This window comes from Gopherus flavomarginatus, chromosome 2 (assembly GCF_025201925.1).
Source record: "Gopherus flavomarginatus isolate rGopFla2 chromosome 2, rGopFla2.mat.asm, whole genome shotgun sequence".
Classification (NCBI taxonomy): Eukaryota; Metazoa; Chordata; order Testudines; family Testudinidae; genus Gopherus; species Gopherus flavomarginatus.
In genome coordinates, this window is record NC_066618.1 from 215,669,548 (window position 1) to 215,690,273 (window position 20,726).

General features: G+C 44.3%; 1 protein-coding gene across 4 annotated transcripts in view; it reads right to left on the bottom strand.

Annotated features, from left to right (window-relative positions):
* Window positions 1–11,465, bottom strand: part of ROCK1 (Rho associated coiled-coil containing protein kinase 1) — a 191,885-nt gene extending 180,420 nt beyond the window's left edge. For 2 of the 4 annotated variants that reach the window (XM_050939197.1, XM_050939194.1), the window contains exon 1: window positions 10,287–11,464. In XM_050939197.1, the coding sequence (XP_050795154.1) occupies window positions 10,287–10,379 (93 nt within the window). In that variant the 5' untranslated portion in view covers window positions 10,380–11,464. Of the gene's footprint in view, window positions 1–10,286 lie in introns of all 4 variants that reach the window. The other 2 variants (XM_050939193.1, XM_050939196.1) reach the window with 2 other exon arrangements.
* Window positions 11,466–20,726: the final 9,261 nt, after the last annotated feature.

Consider the following 20,726-nt stretch of genomic DNA (forward strand, 5'->3'; position numbering starts at 1 on the left):
TCTTGGTGAACATGTCCTCCCGCGTTCTCTTGCTCCTCCTTCTCACCAACAAAAGCCTGCTTTTAGGTGTTGATGACATGCTGAAGGACACATTTCCAGCTATCAGTCAGGAGGAAAAAAGAAAGGCGCTATCGCACATGCATAAAATATTTCCATAGCAAGACCGTTTTCATTTAAAAAACCCTCATTACACTAGGTGCAAGCCACAATAATCAGAATCCGTAATTGTTCACTGCACTGTTTTGCTGTTCCAGCCATAGTGAGTAGACTCTCCACTCTGAGTCATGGTTGACCACACTTTTAATGAAGTTTATGACAGGCTCATGTCAGGAGCACAGGTAGCTAGTCAAACAATGGCCCTTCCCCATAGCACCACAGGAAGTTGTTTACAAACCGGGGGGAGGAGGGATAGGAATTTCACTCCCAAATAGAATCTCACATGTGGGGCCCCAGTCCCCCATCAGCCACTTAAACTACTTGCCAACCCATGCCGAGCACAGTAAGGGTACATTAGCGGCTGTGTGGTTTGGCAATCCGGAATGTGGGGTGGAGGAGACTACATGTTTTGTTTTGTTTCTCCCCCTTGTAAGAGCACTTTTACTGAGAACTTTCCCCGTTTCCCCTAGGCAACCCTATGTGATATCAGTCTCCTCAGGGTAACAGAGGTGGAAAGGAAGGAGATGCTTCAAACATCTGGGTATAGATCCAGTACTTATGCTGTGTACCGCAATGATGCCAGCAGAATTAATTCAAGAGTTCCATGGGAAAGTGTCCTACCATGGTGGAAGAAAGAGGACTGCCCTGCCAGAAACCTTCTGCAAAGGACTGAATAGTACCTCCATGAAAGTTTCCTAGAGATATCCATGGAGGATCCTGTGCTATCCAGGTCCATATAAACAGTCTTTTCCGGGGGCCGTCTGCATAGCTGGAGTGCCCTCTTGTAAGCAGAGCGCCACAGCACCTCACTTTTTCTTCACAGTAAACATGCAATACCACCAAATGTGTGTGCCCACTGAAGTTTAACTGGACTTTCATTGTAATGGTATACCCACCAGAGGTGCTTTCCCCAGCATCACAGTTGGCCATAGGGCTTAAAAATATTTCCTGACTCTCAGAAAGAATGGATCCACCATTCTCCATATTGTCGTCCTTGTTGTCTCTAGACTCTCATACCTCTAAGGTGCCCACGTCCCTTGTGGGGGTACTGGCAGGGTCACTCCCGAGAATCATATGCAGCTCGTTGTAGAACTAGCATGTGTGGGGTTCAGCACTAGAATGACTGTTTGCCTCCCTTGCCTTCTGGTACGTTTGGCAAAGTTTTTCTTTTCACATGGCATGCTATGTGTCCCTGGTGTAGCCTCTCTTCCCCATTCCACGAGCAACCTTTGCATAGATGTCAACATTTCTTTTGCTACATTGGAGCTCTCCCTGTACAGACTCTTCTCCCCACAAAGTGATGAGATACAGCACCTTCTGTGCAGACCAGGCTGGAGAGCATCTGGGTTGCGTAGTCTCCATGATCAGCTGTACTTAAGCTGGCATGCTCCCAATGCTAAACAAACAGGAAATGGGAAATCAAAAATTTCTGTGGCTTCAGCAGAGGAGGGGCTGTTTCCTGTGTACCTGGCTGCAGTGCAGCAGAGTTGAGAATGATCTCCAGAACGGTCACAGATGAGCATTGTGAGACACCATCTGGAGGCCAATTAAGTCAAATTACACAACGCTGCATCTGCACTACTTCACAGTCTACCCATGAAAATCAAATTAAGCGCTGTTCCTCTCGCATAGATAGATTACAGAAGTCAACATTAGAGGCAAAAGGACCTGATAGTGCAGACACACACATTAACAAGTCGACTTAAGGCAGCTTCCTTTGACATACCTCTGTAGTGTAGACCAAGCCTCAGTTACAGATTGTGTTAACTATACTTTGAGGAACAAACAACAATTTCACATCTTCTGCAAGAAAAGATCTCTCTCCTGTCCCCATCCCCTTTAATCAAACCCAAGTTCCCCTTTACAACAACAAATCCAAGTCTTCGGCTGTCAATTTCCATCTCTATCACAGATGATCTGCTTGTCTCCATGCTGGTCTGGATTTATCTATCTTATTGGGGGGCGGGGAGGAGAAGAATTCTCAGATAAGCACTGATACTCCTTTTTCTATTTCTCCTCGTGCTAAGGTCCATAAAGCCATTACAACAGGATTTTCACTGCAGTGTGCCTCCTAGGTGGGAAACAGGCTCATCCTTGAAATGAGAATATCCAAGACAAGGTTTATTATGTATATCCTCCAGCCTTCCCCAGGCAATAAGAGGTATAAAGACTTCTACCAGAAAATAGTCACAGGATAACTAATATGCTGAATTTGGTTAACTTTTATGTTCATGGCCATGAAGCTGCCAAACAGCTCTCAGAACAGAAGATAAGACTACTTTGCCATGAGAGAGACTGCTGGTATTTCTAAGGACTGGACTTCGACATTTGACCAAAAGACGACTATTTCTTCAATGTACTTAAGAGAATGAATGCTACGATACTAATGAGGACTGCCTTCCTGAATTATAGTTACAGTACTGGGTCTTGCTCAAGAAAGCTCTCAATTTAAAAAAAAAAAAAAAAAAAAAAAAGTGGGGGGAACCTCAGGGACAAGATGCTCCTCCACTAACAGTAACTGAGAGGTCTGGCTCTGTCCCCAAGCTGCAAGCAGGCATAAATACCCATTGTAATGAATCTGTGGACCATAGCATAATGACGATACAAATCCTACAAGAACTTTGTTGTTGGCCCCGTGCCTCCACTTCAGGGGCAAAAGCCACTTTCATGGCACAAATAATAGGATACAGCAACCTTAATCCATGACAAATGTTCCCCACACACAAGACAGAAGACCTCATGCAATTCTTATAATTAAATTAGTCCTAATCCATAGTCCATAAAACCATAATCTTCTGATTGCATTTTCTATTGAGATATTTATATGGTTATTATCTTGGAATTATCATAGTACCACCCGACTATTCAGAAATAATTTGACAAACATCCCTTTATTTCCAGACCGAAGAAACAGACTGATTAGTTTCTATTTTTTTATGAACACACAAAAATTTTAGAGGGAAATCTGAACTGAAGAAGTGAGTTTTGAGTGATATCCATAGTAATTCATGTCTTGTGGAGTGAGTTCCATAGTTTAGGTCCAGCTCCTTTGAAAGTTGTGTGTACTTAGAGTCTCCTCTTACTGATTAACAGTTTCCTAATTCCTGTAGCCCAGGGGTCCCCAACACAGTGCCCATGGGCACCATGGTGCCCGCTGGAGCATCTAAGTGAACCTGCGTACTGGCCAGAGGACGAGCATCTGCCGAAATGCCGCTGACAAGCAGTGTCATCCAGAGACGTCACCGCATAAATGCTGCTGGTGGCAACGTCTACTGACGTTGCCGCTTGTCGGCAGCATTTCGGCAGATGCTCGTCCGCGGCCCTGGTCCTCCGTGGCTTGTCGTCTGGCACGCGCCAGACGAAACAGGTTGGGGACCACTGCTGTAGCCTATATCAGTCATGGGAGGTCATGACTGTAGAGGTAGGAGCACTCTCTCAAGTAGGTAGAGCCAATCCCATGAAGGATTTTTAATATCAGGGCAGACTTTAAACTGTACTCTGTATTCAGTTAGGAACAAGCACAAAGTGCAGGATGATGTTCACAGCAGGCAGGCTGGTGCATTTTGTATCAGTTGGAATCACTCCAGACAAGTGTTTTCATTCTTAAATATGAACTGCAGTAATCAAGCCCAGAGGTCCAAAATGCATATATCAATGTGTCAGGTCTGTGTGCCTCAGAGGATAGCATCTTTTGGCCAACTGCAAATAGAAATGGGTGCTTTTCGATGCCAAGGCTCTTTGGGCTCTTTATGGTTTATAGATGCCCAAATGGACCCCAAGATTACAGATTAAACAATGAAAGCACAAGTGCACAACAGGGACTGCTACAGAGAACGCACGTTCTTCAAAGTACTTCCTTCAGCTTCAGTAAGGTCACGTTTCAGCTTTAGTTCAACTGCTCTTTATCAAGGTGCTGATTTCTGAAAAGCATTGAGAGCATGGGAGGTCAATGATATTTGCATTTGATTAGATGAGCGTTGGCTGCATTCTGCTGTCATTTCTGCCCAGACTGTCTCCCCAGCTCTATTGCTTTATGTAAAATGCTTATCATAATGGAGACGACTGAGCTTGTGTGACTCTGCAGGTAAAAAAAGGAAGAACAGTTGCCTATAACAACCGTCTGGGTCTGAAAAAAGGAACTGATCAATCTCAGTATGTTTCTATTCACACCTGGAGATTCTGGGATACAGGACAAGAGAACCTGATGATCAATGGTGTTAAGTGTCTAGCAGAGAACTTAAATAAGAAAAGTCCGAATTTTTATTAAATACACTCTCTTTAGAATATTTCCCCCAAATATCATGGGAATGAAAAGTAAGGTTCTATACACTGCTCTCTCCTAGCTTCTTACAATATCCTGCAGCAAGACACGGATATGCAAAAAACCTGTTCCACTTTTAATATGGGATTGGAATGTACCCCAAGTAATCCTCAGGGTTTTTTTGTTTTTGTTTTTTTAAAGAATTACTGCTCTGTACCAATTGAATCCAGAGAGACAAGTCAGCAGTTTAATTTTCAGCATATACCTCATTACAGTTAACACACGTCACTGTTTTGAGGGGAAAAAAACCAAACATGAAGTTGTGTTTATATTTTGAGATTACTGAGAAGACATTGTTAGTGTTCTAATGAAATATGCATTTGATAATTGATAATGTCCTTAACTATTTGCTTGCTTCAAAGTGATTCCGTTTTATTAATGGTGAATTAAATATATAACTCAGAATCCTCAACTTTTAAAAAAACTTGTTTTTTTAAAAACTTCCCAGGGTTTTGTTGCTAAACAAAACTTTTCAACTAAAGTTTAAACTTTTAGAACAAACAGTATGAGCTACATCACCAGATTATTAAATTGAAGGGTGTAATCAGCACCAAACAACCTAATAACTGCTCTTGCACTGCTTTACAACATATGCTGTACATTTGAAAAGGCTTGCAATTTTGACTAGACCACTAATTAGCCAACCATACAGCCTACATTCACCTCAAACTTCTACTTGCTAAGAGTTTTTAGCACTTCACAAAGGTCAAACCTAAAAGTAGAACCCACTTAGCCAAGTTCCACAGTCAGTGCCTCTGCTCACTAAGGAAGAGTGCCTCCAAGCCAAGTTACTGAATCGTTTGGTTAAATTTACATCATCTAAAGTTGTGATTAAAATAACGTTTTGTACTTCATTGCCTTCTCCATCCGTAGATTTTCAAAACACTTGGGTAAGCATTATTAGCCCGATATTACAAGTAACTACTAGGGCTGTCAATTAATCACAGTTAACTCACCCAACTAACTCAAAAAAAATTGTGATTAATTGCACTGTTAAAACAAGAAAATACCAATTGAAATTTATAAAAGTTTTTGGATTTTTTCTGAATGTCCAACATATCAATTTTATTTACATCAAAGAAAACAAAGTATACAGTGCTCATTTTATATTACAAATATTTGCACTGTAAAAATGATAAAAGATAGTATTTTTCAATTCACCTCATACAAGCACTGTAGAGCAATCTCTATCATGAAAGTGCAACTTACAAATGTATATTTTTTGTTACATAACTGCACCCAAAAACAAAACAATGTAAAACTTTAGAGCCAAGTCCACTCAGTCCTACTTTTTGTTCAGCCAATCGCTAAGGCAAGCATGACTTTGGATGTCCCATTAACACGGAGAGTCAGTAATCTCATTATACCAAAGACTGACCATAATGTCTAAACCATACCACCACCATACTGCTAGGAAAATTATTGCATAATCCAAAAGCTGTAATTTATTTTCAAACAACAGAATCTGGTACCTCTTCTGAGGTTAGATAAAATTAGCAGGGATAATGCAGTACACACTACTATCAAACAATTATTTTTAACCCAACTTTCTGAACAAGTCAAGAGGCACTTGTCTTCTGAGGATTAAGACTACAGTGAGTTTGAAGTTTTAAAATTAAGCTGTTTGAGTTAGTCAAATGTCTGAACAATATTTAAGGCATGAAAAAAATTATAACTTTTTGTACTCAGAATTCAAAAATAGCCAAGTGGAATTTTACCAAACTACCATTTAAAGTTACTTTTGAATAAGAAACAAGCATGAGACATTTCAGACCAAAAAGGTTTTCCTTCATAAAGTTTTAAATTACTAAAACACAAAGATTTGGCCCATTTTCTGATTATCCATTTTTGTGTTATTAAAGTAAATTCAGTGAACAAAAGTTTTAACTGTTTAATGTTATCAGTGAAACAGACAGCTTGCATTAATAGCTAATTTCTTGTTTTGCCTCTGGCCCTGTTTAATACACTAGGTGTGCACCAATATCTCATTAGTGCACACCCTACAGTGCCTGACTACTTGTTTAACACACCCTCTGCTGTTTTATTTGATCTTTTCAACATTACATATTAGACTCCTAGGGCTTGATATTTTGAGAAGTTACCTGATGCTGTGACATTCACTTTTTAAAAGAAAGAAACTAAAGCTGTAGAACTACCCCACTAACACATAATAAAATTAATTGAAGACAGTTATAAATTAAGTAGTTAATAAAAAGCTGTGAGAATTTCTTTTGTTCTTCCTCTTTGTATCATTCTGTGTCTATTTTCTGCCTTTATATTTTTCTCCCCAAGTTCACTTTGTTCTTCTTACTGGTCAGTGCACCTTTTCTTTCCCAGGATATGTTTTTCCTTTCCCTTGGTACGTTTCCTCGGCTCTGTTATATGTCCCTCACCTAAACCTACGTTAGTTTATACTACCCCTTCATTTCTTTGGCACTTCCCATTCTCTTTGCATTTGTTCTCCTTATCTTATGCTCTCACAAGATTTCAATTTCAATGTATGCACAGCCAGGAGGATTACAGAGAAATTAGTCCATGATGTGCACAAGTCTGAATGCACACAACTACATAACAAGAAAACACAGATATGAATTAACCAAGTTGGGAGGGGTAAGAGAAGTTAAAGAAAAGGAATAATGGGGAAGAGGAGGGGGAAACTAAGTATACCAGACATCTAAAAAAAATAATTGTGTCCTGCAGCTAAAAAAAAAAAAAAAAAATGTTTGATGCATTTAAACCTACACACATAGACAAATGAGTTTGGGGATTTAAGATCTTCATACAATAGATGTTGTAATATAAAGTTTAAGTCCCTTGAGAAAGTTTAAGGATTAGACTTCTGCTTATCAAAAGCTAGTTCACAGAGCTAGCACAAACAATGTCTGCTTTACATGCTCCCTGTCTCATTTACATTGGTCAACTTTTGTGAGCTGTTTCTGCTACTCATCACAATGCTTTTAATTTAAAAAAAAAAAAAAAAGCTTTAATTTGAGTAAAATTTTGAAAAGCTGTGTTATGCATACACACAATTGTTCTTGTTTTCATAATAAACTATTGGCTTATCTTTTCTTGTAGTGGAAAGATTCAGCTTCAAACGAAGACAAAAATGCCCCCTTTTTAAACTTGGGCTATGTGGTTCTGAACAGAATGTGCACCTGTACACCCTGTACATAGAATGTGGGTGGTGGAATACAGTGCATTAATAATTTGTAAGCTACACAGAAACTACTACTTAGTTATGGAATTCTGAAGTTCTAGCATCTTGTATTTTAGCCTATCAGATAAATATCTTGTACTGAACAGCGGGGAGTAGGATATGTGAGCTGATACTGTTTCATGTAATTGCTGAGAAATTCATGCTCTAAAAGATGCCAGGGTCAATCTATTGCTTGCAAGTTGGGGAAATTTGAATATTTGGGTGATGGCTGTACATTCTAACATATTTGAAGTCCTAATGAGTAATAGTATTCTGCATGTATGGAAACTACTACTCTTGCTATTCAGAAATTTCTTATTTTTAACAAATTTTATACTCATAGCTAATATAGGGAACTGACAATGATGTACACTGTAAGCTAAGTCCTGGGGTAGCTGTACCTGTGATCGATACCCTATTTTCACCACTGAAAGTCAAATGCTTTCCCCACCTTATGTATACAACATTATCAGTTTTTATGGTAGCTTTGAGAGCAAATTACTAGCACATCTGCTTGTCCACCTCTTAAATCTGACTACAGCCACAACATGGAAGCTGTGACACAGGAATTGCAAGGATATTGCAACTAGCAGAATTGAGGTGTATTGGAAGAGCTTACCCCAATGTGTCTAAAAGCAAGCGTGTCATGGAACTTTGTAAGAAATATTGCTCTAGCTTATAGTGTAGACTGGACCTTATCCATATTTTGTAACCTTCTTTTGGTTCATCTGCTCTACAGTCTGGAGCCACAAGTGGGGACAGTTGTGTTGGAACCAGGTTTCCTGACCTAATTGTGGTGTCGATAGGGCCTATACATAGCTCCATCCCGGGGCTTAACTCTCTTTAATATTGGGGTATACTGGGGGGGGGGGGGGGAAGGTATTATCTTACCAGACAGATGATGAATTGGACTGAACTCTTGCAGATTCATAGGTCATGGTTTTAAATGTACTTTTACGTTTGGTTTTAAAAGTACTTTCTTTTGATACAAATTTCAGAATGAGATTACTTTCAGTTGTTTCTTATCTTTCCTTAGTGGCCACTCCTTTGAAGAGAACAAAAAAATACAGTCCAAAACTTTTTTTTGCTGACTGACAGGAAATGCTTTTTTCTAATAGTGTCAATATAACCTGGTGGACTAATGTTGTAAGTCCTTGGTGTCTTATATATAAAATCAGTACTGACTGGATGCTGACATTTATGTCCCTGCTTTTTAGACACTTTTAGTAAAAGCTTGCTGCCAGAGCATTTAAAATCTCTACACTAAATTAAGATGTCGTAAGAAGTTGGGTATGTGTTGGTTCTTGTCCATCTAGCACCACAACTTAATATACTATTTCACAGAAACAAAATACATGATTTCTGGCCTGAATGGTTTACTCTGTGTGGCACAACTTTTTCTGCGGCTTAAAAAAAAAAAAAAAGCATTAAAGAAGTTAAGAATGTATTCTGCAGAAAAACATATTTTACTACTTTTTAAAATAGCATTTGAAGCTGGCTAAACCATACCTACATTTCTTTTTTGGAAAAAGTTTAAGGTCCCTTGAGTTTGTAATATATAATATCTAGATAAAATGCAGATCCCCCTGGACTGGTTAACTTTAATTTTAAATGAGATTTCTTAAACATTTTTAAAAATTTTATTTCCTTTACATACAAAAAGAGTTTAGTTATATATTACGACTTCTAGAAAGAGAGCTTCTAAAAGTGTTAAAATGTATTACTGGCACACGCAACCTTAAATTAGAGTGAATAAATGAAGACTCGGCACACCACTTCTGAAAGGTTGCTGACCCCTGAGAGCTAGATATTATCTTTCATTTTAGCACATGCTACTCATTAAGACTCTGAAATGTGTCAAGACACTAAATAATTGAAGTAGCAGCATGGGCTACAGGATCAAGTAGAGGAACAGAAAACAGTGTCCCCAGTTCTCCTCCCATCACTTCAATAGGCTTACTAGGAAGTTTTGAGCAAGTCATTCAATCCCATGTCTATTTTCCCCGTCTGTAAGATTGTTCATAGAATATCAGGGTTGGAAGGGACCTCAGGAGGTCATCTAGTCCAACCCCCTGCTCAAAGCAGGACCAATCCCCAGACAGATTGTTGTAGTAAAGGTGGTAAAAAGATTGTGAAAATTAGTTAGCAGTTGCACAACCTCAAGTATTAATAGCATTGAGATTCTCTAATGAAAGTGGTAATAAGTTGCATATAAGCCTCACAGTTCTCAAGAATACACTCATTTTAAAAGAGAAAATTTATACACCATGGCACATGACTATCTGCAGGATAGTCTCTGGGTTTAGAAAATGGCAATAACTTGTCATCTCTTTGAACAACAAAGTTAACATTGCCCCCTATAAAAGTAGTGAAAGCAAAGAACTAGCACCAGACGTGTATAGGAAACCTAAGGTGGAGGCGTGAAGAATAGGCAGATTCTTCTGTGCCATTGAAGTGTCCCAGTTCACAGATTGACGCACACACTACAGCACTCATCCCTGGTAAACAAACGTAAGTAGGAGTTAACTGACGAGACGTATAGAATTTGGTCCTACAGGGCAGCAGATTCACAGAAACAGGGCGCAGACCGATCTCCACGCACACCTTACTTACCAGTAAGCAGTCACAGTTCACTTCAGATTTGGGGTCCCTCAACATCACATCGATTTTTTCAAACCGAGCCTCAAAGTTTTCTCCTGTCGACATGTTTCCGAGAATAAGAGTTTTCCTTATTCCACAGCAAAGCAGGGTAAACTACCAGGCTACGATGCTTCCTGAGAGCGAAGTAGGGGGAGGGGAGGAGGAAAGTCTCACGCGCTCCCCCAAAAGATTCAGAGCCGAGAGTGGGGCAGGAAGAGCCGTCCCCTCGATCCGCACACACGAGTTTCTAGGCTGCGATCGCAACGCCGCGGGTTCCCTCGCTCCACCTCGGTCTCGCCAGCCGCATTCCCCCAGCCAGGCGGCCGCCCTCGGAACCAGCGGAGCGGTTCCTCCTCTTGCTGCTGCTCGGCGCCAGCTCCCGAAGAACAATTTCTTTTGAAGCAAAAACCACCATGAAAACAGGAAACTCCTCAGCGCCTCGGGGCTACTCCCTCCATGGAGCCCCGGGGCGGGGTGCGGGGACAGGCGCTGCCCCCGCCCAAGCTGCTCCGGGCAGCGGGGTGCCAGCTGCGCAGGCCGCCCTGGTCCCCACTTCCGGAGAAGTGGCCCCCCCTCGAGCGCGGCGACACTCCTCGGGCACGGGCGGCTTCAGCGGAGCGACGGCAGCATCTTCCTTCCTCGCTGCCTGCTCCCGGCGGCTCCTCCTCGGCTCCCCCGCGCCCCTCCTGACCGGCCCCGCAGGGATTCGCCGCCCTACTTCAGCCCCCGGCCGGGAGCTGCGCTTCAACTCGCCGCAACTTCCAGCCCTGGCCCCTCACCCATCTCCCTCCCTCACAGACCAGTCAGGGGACGCCGCTTCTCCCGGGAAAGGGACCAAGCGAGGCTACGGAAAGGAAAAGGCAAAAAGGAAGCGAAGCAAGGTCCGGCCGCCGCTACCTCCGGGAATGAGGCGAAGACTCGCACAAATATGTCCGCCTTCCTGTTTAAACAGCCCGAAAGGGCCGGAATCAAACGCGCATGCGCTACGGAAGAGCGAGCGCGCGCGAGAGGGGCGGGGGAGGGGAGGAAGCTCGCTTTCCTCAAGCCCACCACTCAACGGCTGCCGAGCACGCGCGAGCAGGAACTGACGGATGGCAGCGCGCCCGCTATCCGGATGCCCACGCGCCTCCGTTTTCTTTCGCCGCTGGAAGGTACGCGAGCGATCTCTTGTGGGCCAATCACCGCTTGCGGAACGTTGAGGTGGCAGGAGGGGGAGATGCTGCAGAATCGGAGACTTGTGACACGTCTTGGCCCCTTCCCGGCCCACCCCTCCAAACTGCTGTGGAAGTTAGAGCCCGGGGTGAGCGAGGGCTTCAGGACAGGGCCCTTCTGCGGGGGGTTGTCTATTGCACAAGGCAGTTAGGTGCCGTTACAAAAAAGGAGTCGCGGCACTAGTTTAATGGGAAACTGCAGCTGACGCAGGCTGCATTTTCAAGAGTGTGGACTGCTGCAGGGTTGTTCCCTTTAAAAACTGCTCATGTCGCCTTAAAAAGGATGTTGCTGTTTTGCCAGTGTGCTCTCACCCACTATGCATTTCAAGCGCGTCTCCCATTTATTATTAGAGAGGTACGTTTCTTGATTTATCTTTACACCGTCCGGAGTCTACTAATGCTGACTTTCTACTCCCATCTCCCCGATTTCAAATTTAGCGTGCAAGCAGAATTAGCAGTTGCATAAAATGTCCAGGGCACGTAGACTGGGAGTGGACATTTGGCCGGGAAGGAGTGTCCCTAGCGCAAAGTCTGCTTCCCTGAACACAGTCCATAGTAGTCTGCAGTTTACAATCAGCCAAGACTCACATGTAGAACAGACTGAGAAAGTAAAATTAATACATCAGGAAGTTTAGAAAGACATGTTATTGATCACCTCACCTGTACAGTATTTCTTGCATTGCTACTTCATTTTGACAAAGTGGAGTATCTATGAACAAATATTAATTTGGAACATAATTAAAAGGGATGTTCCTTATTAATTAATCAAGTAGTATAGCTTCATTACTGGCTACCAAATTCACAGCCATCAAAAAGATGTCATGGACCATGAAATGTGGTCTCCCCACCAGTAAATCTGGTCTTGTGTGTGCTTTTACCCTGTACTATACAGATTTCATGGGGGGAGACCAGTGTTTCTCAAACTGGGAAGACCAAAAGGAAGTTGGGGGGTGTCACAAGGTTATTTTAGGGGGTCATGGTATTGCCACCCTTACTTCTGTGGTGCTGGCAGCAGCTCAGTTTTCAGAGCTGGGCTCCACCCGGCCAGCAGCCTCCACTCTCCAGCTGCTCAGCTCTGAAGGCAGCACCGCCGCCAGCAGCAGCGCAGAAGTAAGAGTAGCAGTACCACAGCCTCTTCTAGAATACCCTTGCGACTACCTCACAGCTCCTTTTTGGGCAGGACCTACATTCCCTCTAAGATGCACACATCCACAGCCATGCAGGAGGCCACCAAGGGCCGCAAAGGCATGCACACTGCTGCACTCGGGCATATGCTGAGGTAGGGTGTGGTGACAGGGAAGCTTGGGATGTGCGGCAACTCCCCCAGCCCTGGGGCTGTGGAGCGGCAAGAAGAGATGCCTCTCTCCCCCTCCAGCCCCGGGGCTGCGGCAGGGCCATATGCCTCTTCCCCCAGCAACCAGAGCTCCAGGGGCTGTGGCGGGGCCAGATGCCTCTCCTCTAGCCCCTGTCCAGCCTCAGGGCCAGATGCCTCTCCCACAGACACAGCCCTAGGACTGTAGCGGGGCCAGATGCCTATCCCCCACACCTACAGCCCTGGCAGGGCCGGACACCTCTCCCTCAGCCCCAGGACTGTGGCAGGGAGAGGGGCTGGGGTGAGTCCTCTCTCACCACCGCAGCCCCAGGCAGCCTGCATCCCAAACCCCTCACTCCCCACACCCGAACCCTCTGCCCCAGCCTTGAGCTTGCTCCCACACTCCGAACCCCTTGGCCCCACCCTGGCCATGCATCACCTCCATATTGCTGCACATAATAACATTCATTCCACACATGGATGGGAAAAATTGGAGGGAACATTGGTCAGGACCCTACAATTAAACAACACCTTGAAATTTCAGATTTAAATAGCTGAAATCATGAAATTTACCATTTAAAAAATCCTATGACCGTGAAATTGGCCAAAATGGACCATGAATTTGGTAGGGCCCTACTCATTGCATATCTTCCTGGAGAGGTCTCTGTGCAAATTCAGTTGACTCCTTGACTCCTGTTGCAGTTATAAAAACTGTTTTATATAAAACTTGTTTTATGAAGACTACTAGTCATTAAATAAGGAAAAGTTTAACGATATGATATTCTCTATCAAATGTAGAACCAATGCATTATATTTGTTTTTTTCTTAGCCGTAACTGTGTACCTCCAGTGATATAAATTAATTATATAAAGTTTTTGTTGAAGTACATTGACTGCAGAATACTTGTACGGATATTTGATTTAACTCATTTCCTGCTGGCTGCTACCACAAAACCTTGAGTGCAGGGTTGGTTGCTCTTTGAAATAGCAGTATTCTGTTTGAACAACTGCAGTCCAGAAAGAACATACCATGACGATGTACAAGAGGGTGTATTGTATGTGCATATTTGTGCAAGGGTTTTGTATATGATGCAGCAAGTAATCTGTCACAAATACAGCTAAAATTATCTTTATAGCCATAATAGTTAAAGAAAATGGCTGTTAAAGTCTACATTTTTTTTTAAATCTGAAAGGGACAGATTCAGCTACAAAGAACTCAGAAAGAAGACAAATTGTAATTTGAAGAGCAGATACTGATGGCATAGAGCAGTGGTTTTCTAATTTTTTTTCAGGGAACCTAGTTGAAGAAAATTGTTGATGCCCACAACCCATCAGAGCTAGGGATGAGGGGTTTGGGGTATGCGAGGGGCTCAAGGCTGGAGCAGAGGGTTTGGGTGTGGGGGTGAGGGCTGCGGGGTGGGGCCGGGAATGAGGAGTTCAGAGTGGGAGGGAGCTCTGGGGTAGGGCAGGGGGTTGTGGTGCAGGAGGTCAGGGCTCTGGGCTGGGGGTGCAGCTTTGGGGTGGGGCCAGGGATGAGGGGTGGTGGAGGAGGAGCTCTGGGTTTGGGGGGGGCTCAGGACTGGGGCAAGGGTGTGGAAGCAGCTCAGGGGTGCAGGCTCTGGGGTAGAGCCGGGAAGAGGGGTTTGGGGTTCCAGGTTTGGGCGGGCTCAGGGATGACACAGGGGATTGGGGCACGGACTTACCTCCAGCATCTCCTGGTCAGAAGTGCAGCTGAGGTGCAGAGGCAGGCCTGTCCTGGCACCATGGACTGCGCTGCACCCCGGAACCAGCCAGCAGTAAGTGCAGCTCCTAGGCGAAGGTACACAAGCAGCTCCGCGCGGCTCTCACCTGCAGGCACCGACACCCCTCCCCCCCTGTGCTCGGGGTGGGGGTAGGGCATGGAGCCCGGTGGCCTCCCTGCCTAGAAACTGGACCTGCTGCTGGCTGCTTCCGGGGCACAGCGTGGTGTCAGAACAGAGAGGCACTAGCCTGCCTTAGCTGGGCAGTATCACTGATAGCATTTTAACGTCCCGGTCGGCGGTGCTGACTAGAGCCGCAAGGGTCCCTGGGTGCTGAGCAAGGCGACCCAATACCTTACATGCCACGACCCAGTACTGGGTCAGGACCCAAACTTTGAAAAACACTGGCATAGAGCATCAGGTCTACACACAGGAGACTCATTAGTAACCTAAATAGTGTATTAGGTCCCACCCTGCAAAGAGACACTCATGCATACATGTGTAATTTCATTGGAGCTCCTTGCATGTATAGAATTAAGTGCATGCATGTTTGCAGCATTGGAACCTTAGCTATTATGTCAAGTCTGTAACAGGGTCAGCCATCTCCTGAGCACCCCGGGTGGCACTACAGCATCCTGCCTCTTGTTTTCTGTCTTCAGGGCCCCTTACAAACTTCACACTCTTTCTTATGGCTAATATCACCCTTGCCTGGGGCTGGTTTAATAATAGAAACAGTTCAAAATTATCCCCAGGGTCCCAAAATAAACTCCAACATTGCAACACAAAAGTTCATACTCAGCTCTGGCATCTCCAACCACAGCCAGAGCTCGTCTTCTGTCCCAGTCTGCTCTTCATGAAGCTGTCACTTCCAGCTTTTCCTAGCTGGGGTTCAAACTTCTGCTCTGACTGCTAGGCCCAAACTCTTCTCCCAGGCAAGGACTCTTTTGCCACATCTTTCTTTTCTATGCTGAAGTAGACTTGACTGAGGGTACGTCTACAGTACGAAATTAATTCGAACTTATTTTATTTGAATTTTCGGAAGCGATTTAATACATTCGGTGTTGTGTGTCCCCGCTAAAGCACGTGAATTCGGTAGAGTGTGTCCACGGTACCAAGGCTAGCATCGAATGTTGGAGTGGTGCACTGTGGGAAGCTATCCCACAGTTTCTGCAGTCTCTGCTGCCCATTGGAATTGTGAGTTACGTTCCCAGTGCATGATGGGGCAAAAACATTGTCGCGGGTATTTCTGGGTGTGTGCCGTCACTCATTCCTCCTTCCATGAAAGCTACGGCAGACGCCATACTACCAACAGACGACGCAGCACGGTGCACCGCCTGTCTCCTGGTACTATGAATCCACCTCGCATGTCCTCTCGTCTTCCTATCTACTCTTTCATCTAACCATTTCTCGCCTTTTTTGGCTACTATGAACAGAGCTGCACAGTTTCCGCCACATTTTCCATGTTGTCTGTCCTGGGCTCCCCTGGAAGCTACAGACGGCAACAATTCCCCGCTGTTTTTCGGCCATCTCTACTGCTCCCTGTCTGGTTTTCTTTGGTTGGCTCCTGGCCTCTATTTAGGCTTAGTGGTCTGCTGTGGTCTCTTTGAGCTATGTTTTTGGAACTTGGAAACAGCCTAGTGCTAAGCTATTACCCCTTCACTGTCCCAGACCTTCCTGCCTCGTCACTTTCGCTGAGCTCTCCTTTTATAGCAGGCCTTGTTTCCCTTATTGGTTGCAGCTGAAGGTGCTTGCCTCCATGATTGACAATTGTGGCAGCTGCATGCGGGTGTGGTCAGGCTGCTTGCCTGTAGGCAGGAGAGGATCCCCTCTCCCTTCTGCCTCTGCACAGTGTGGTGTTTGTAGGCCCCATTACATCCACGGTCACCCATACATTTTTCCTTTATCTCTAGTGTACCTACTTTGTACAAGCAGCAAAGAGTCCTGTGGCGCCTTATAGACTAACAGACGTATTGGAGCATGAGCTTTCATGGGTGAATACTCACTTTGTTGGATGCATGTATTCACCCACGAAAGCTCATGCTCCAATACGTCTGTTAGTCTATAAGGTGCCACAGGACTCTCTGCTGCTTTTACAGATCCAGACTAACACGCGTACCCCTCTGATACTTGACTACTTTGTACAGCAAGCCTTCCCTCCATAGCATGTCATATGCCTTGTCAGTATCTAGAAAGACAGCAATCATGAAACCCTTGTGCCTCAGACTTTTTTGTATTTCAGTTTATAACTTCGTAATGTGATCAATGATGCATCTTCCTCTCCTAAAATCACTCTGCACCATATCTGTAATACCATTATTTTCCAAATAGACAACCAATCTTTCATTCACCATTCTCTCTCTAATTTTGCCCAGATTAGACCTAAGGGCAATTAGTCTATGGGCATCCACTTCTGTGGATAGTTTGCCTCATTTTTGTATTGGATTTACTACCATAGGTGCTGAGTTTTTCTTTTCTCCCTTGGGGTGCTCCACCCCTCACTCTGCCCAGGGGCCTCGCCCCCACTCTACTCCTCCCCCAAAGCCCTGTTCTCACTCTGCCTTCTCCCACCCTTGCTTCGTCCCCCTCCCTAAAACCCCACCCTCTCTTCTGCTTATTGTCACTCCTGCTGTCAAGGTTTCTTTCCCCACTCTGAACTTTAGGGTACAGATGTGGGGGACCTGCATGGACACTTCTAAGCTTAATTACTAGCTTAGATCTGGTAACCCTGCCATCACCCAGAATTTCAGTGTCTAGGGCACTCTGTGTTTCCCCCTGGGTTGCCTTGAGGGACTTTACCAATTCCCTGGTGAACACAGATCCAAACCCCTTGGATCTTAAAACAAGGAGAAATTAACCATCCCCCTCCTTCCCCCCCCCCACCAGTCCCTGGTGAGTCCAGATCCAATCCCCTTGGATCTTAAAACAAGGAGAAATTAGCTATCCCCCCTCTTTTCCCCTCCACCAATCCCTGGTGAGTTCAGATCCAATCCCCTTGGATCTTAAAACAAGGAAAAATCAATTAGGTTCTTAAAAAGAAAGCTTTTAATTAAAGAAAGAAAAGGTAAAAATTATCTCTGTAAAATCAGGATGGTAAATGCTTTACAGGGTAATCGGATTCCTATAGACCAGAGGGACCCGCCCCCCAGCCTTAGGTTCAAAGTTACAGCAAACAGAGGTAAAATCCTTCAGCAAAAAGAAACATTTACAAGTTGAGAAAACAAACATAAGACTAACACGCCTTGCCTGGCTAATTACTTACAAGTTTGAAACATGAGAGACGGATTCAGAAAGATTTGGAGAGCCTGGATGTATGTCTGGTCCCTCTTAGTCCCAAGAGCGAACAACGAATAAAACAAAAAGCACAAACAAAGACTTCCCTCCACCAAGATTTGAAAGTATCTTGTCCCCCTATTGGTCCTCTGGTCAGGTGTCAGCCAGGTTGACTGAGCTTCTTAACCCTTTACAGGTAAAAGAGACATTAACCCTTAACTATCTGTTTATGACACCTGCTCTGCCCCCTTCCTGAGGTACCCACCCGCTTGCTGCTCTCTGCCCTCCCCAAACCCCTCCGTCAGCCACCAAACAGCTAATTGGGGGTGCCGCCAAACCACTGTGGCTGGTGGGTGCTCAGCACCCACCATTTTTTTCGACGGGTACTCTAGCTCCAGAGCACCCACAGAGTTGGCACCTATGATTACTACTGCATGTTTCCATCCTACCCCAGTATCACTCCTTTTTCCCCATATAGTATTAAATAATTGCAATAACTCTCAAACTGCTTTTGAAGAGATATTTAAACCTTATGTTACATATATTATCTTTACCTGGGGCTGTGTTCTTGCTGATATCAATAGCTTTTCCAGGTTCTTGCATACAAAACCATTCATTCAGTACAGTATCTTCATGCTTACCCCAACTGCATAATAGATCATGATTCTCTTCAGTGAATTGACTTTTAATTTGGAGAAAAACTTCACTTTGGTTTTCAACATTACATACCCCTCAAAGTTTCTGCTAAAACTTCTGCTCTCTAATAATCAGAATTTGTAACTACGTTATGAGTCCCAACAAGACCTGGGATGTGGCTACTCAGTTCGGAATTCCATTCATTTTCCAATTTGCCTGTATATTTCTGATGTTGTAATATCTTTGTTTTTCTGCCTACAGAACTTTGTCCAACTGATTTTTAAAAATATTTTTTGTGTTGTAGCCTTACTTGTTTTATACTTCATTAGATCTTCACTATTCATTGCATTTTTTGTAGACGTGGTTCCTTTTTTTAACTGCTCTTTTGCACTACTCATTCCACCATGAAAGTGAGTTTTCAGTTTTGAGGTACTTCAGTATCCTAATTATGGCTACAGTAGCTGCTGCTATTAATCCCTTTGATATATTATAATTGAAATTCTCTATAACATCATTCACACAAGGATTATTCACAAATTCAGTACATTTACTTGTATAATTGCTTTCTTAAAATTCCAGGTGAGAAATTTTCCCTTACCTTCAACTGACCTTGCCCTTGAAAAGTATAAAGAATTGATCACTTCCCATTCCTTGTTTCTTATTTATTTCCCAGTTACATTTACTTTCAATACTGCTGTTATAATTCTCAGGTCTAAGCAGGAAAAGCTAGCATCTAGGGCAGGGGTGGGCAAACTTTTTGGCCCGAGGGCCACATCTGGGTATGGAAATTGTATGGGGGGCCATGAATGCTCACAAAATTGGGGGTTGTGGGAGGGGGTGAGGGCTCTGGCTGAGGGTGCAGGCTCTTGGGTGGGGCCAGAAATGAGGAGTTATGGGTACAGGAGGGGGCTCCTGACTGGGGCAGGTGGTTGTGGTGTAGGCAGGGGGTGCGGGCTCCAGCTGGGGGTGCAGGCTCTGGGGTTGTGCTGGGGATGCTGGAGGGTGCTCCAGGCTGCGACTGAGGGGTTCAGAAGGTGAGAGGGGGATCAGGGCTGGGGCAGGGGATTGGGGCGTGGGAGGGAGTCAGGGGTCCAGACTCCAGGCGACACTTACCTCAAGCAGCTCCCAGAAGCAGTGGCATGCCTCCATTCCAGCTCCTACACGGAGCTGCAGCCAGGCGGCTCTGTGCGGTGCCCTGTCCACAGGCGCCGCCCCGCTGCGCCCACTGGACACAGTTCCTGGCCAATGGGAGCTGTGGGGGCAGCGCTTGGGGCAGGGGCAGTGTGCAGAGCTTCCTGGCTGCCCCTATGTGTAGGAGCCAGAGCAGGGACATACTGCTGCTTCTGGAAGCTGCGTGGAGTGGGCCAAGCCCCTGGCTCCACTCCTTGGCTGGAGCACCAGAGCGGGGCGAGCCCTGGACCCTGCTCCTCTGGCGGGAACTCAAGGGCTGGATTAAAATGTCTGGAGGGCCGTAGTTTGCCCACCCATGATCTAGGGTATTAAATCAAGATGTGATGCCATCATTTAAAGCCAGTAGATTTCATTGATGAAAATATTTTTCTAAGCATGCATCATTTTCATTAGTTGTCTTACTTCCCCACAATTTATTATGACTATTTAGGTCACTGTATACAATATATCCTCTTTTAGCATTCTTTACTATTTCTTGTAGCTCCAAACCTTCTAATTTCCCACATGGTTATAGATATTATAAATCCTTAAAGTAGTATTACTCTTCTGCATTGGGATCTCAACAGCATATTTTAGAGCTCTTCATTCTTTACTGCTATGTAGTTTAACCTTTCCCTTATGAAAGTACAAATGCTTCCTCCTATTCTTAGTTTTTGGTCTTGCCCAAAGGCAATGTACCCTGGAATTTTAAAAGCAATTTTAAATGTTTTCTGGATACATATGACATCTGGTTTAGTTTTCATTTCCAGGATATTTTCTTTTAGTTCTTGACCATGTGCTATCAAACTGTGCTCACTCCAACAAAAGACTGAGATCCCCATACTAATTATATTTTCCCCTTAACTTTATTCAAAATTGCATGAATTCAGTCCATTGACAAGCTGCTAATGTACAAGTATTTTTCCACTGCCCTTGCTATAATTTCTGATTTTTTCCACAGTCTGTGATGTACAGTATATCACTTCTATCATTAATGCAATAAATCTTTCTTTTTTTATTAATAGTAGTCTATTCATTCCACAGTATCTATCATATTCCTTATAGAATCCGGCTGT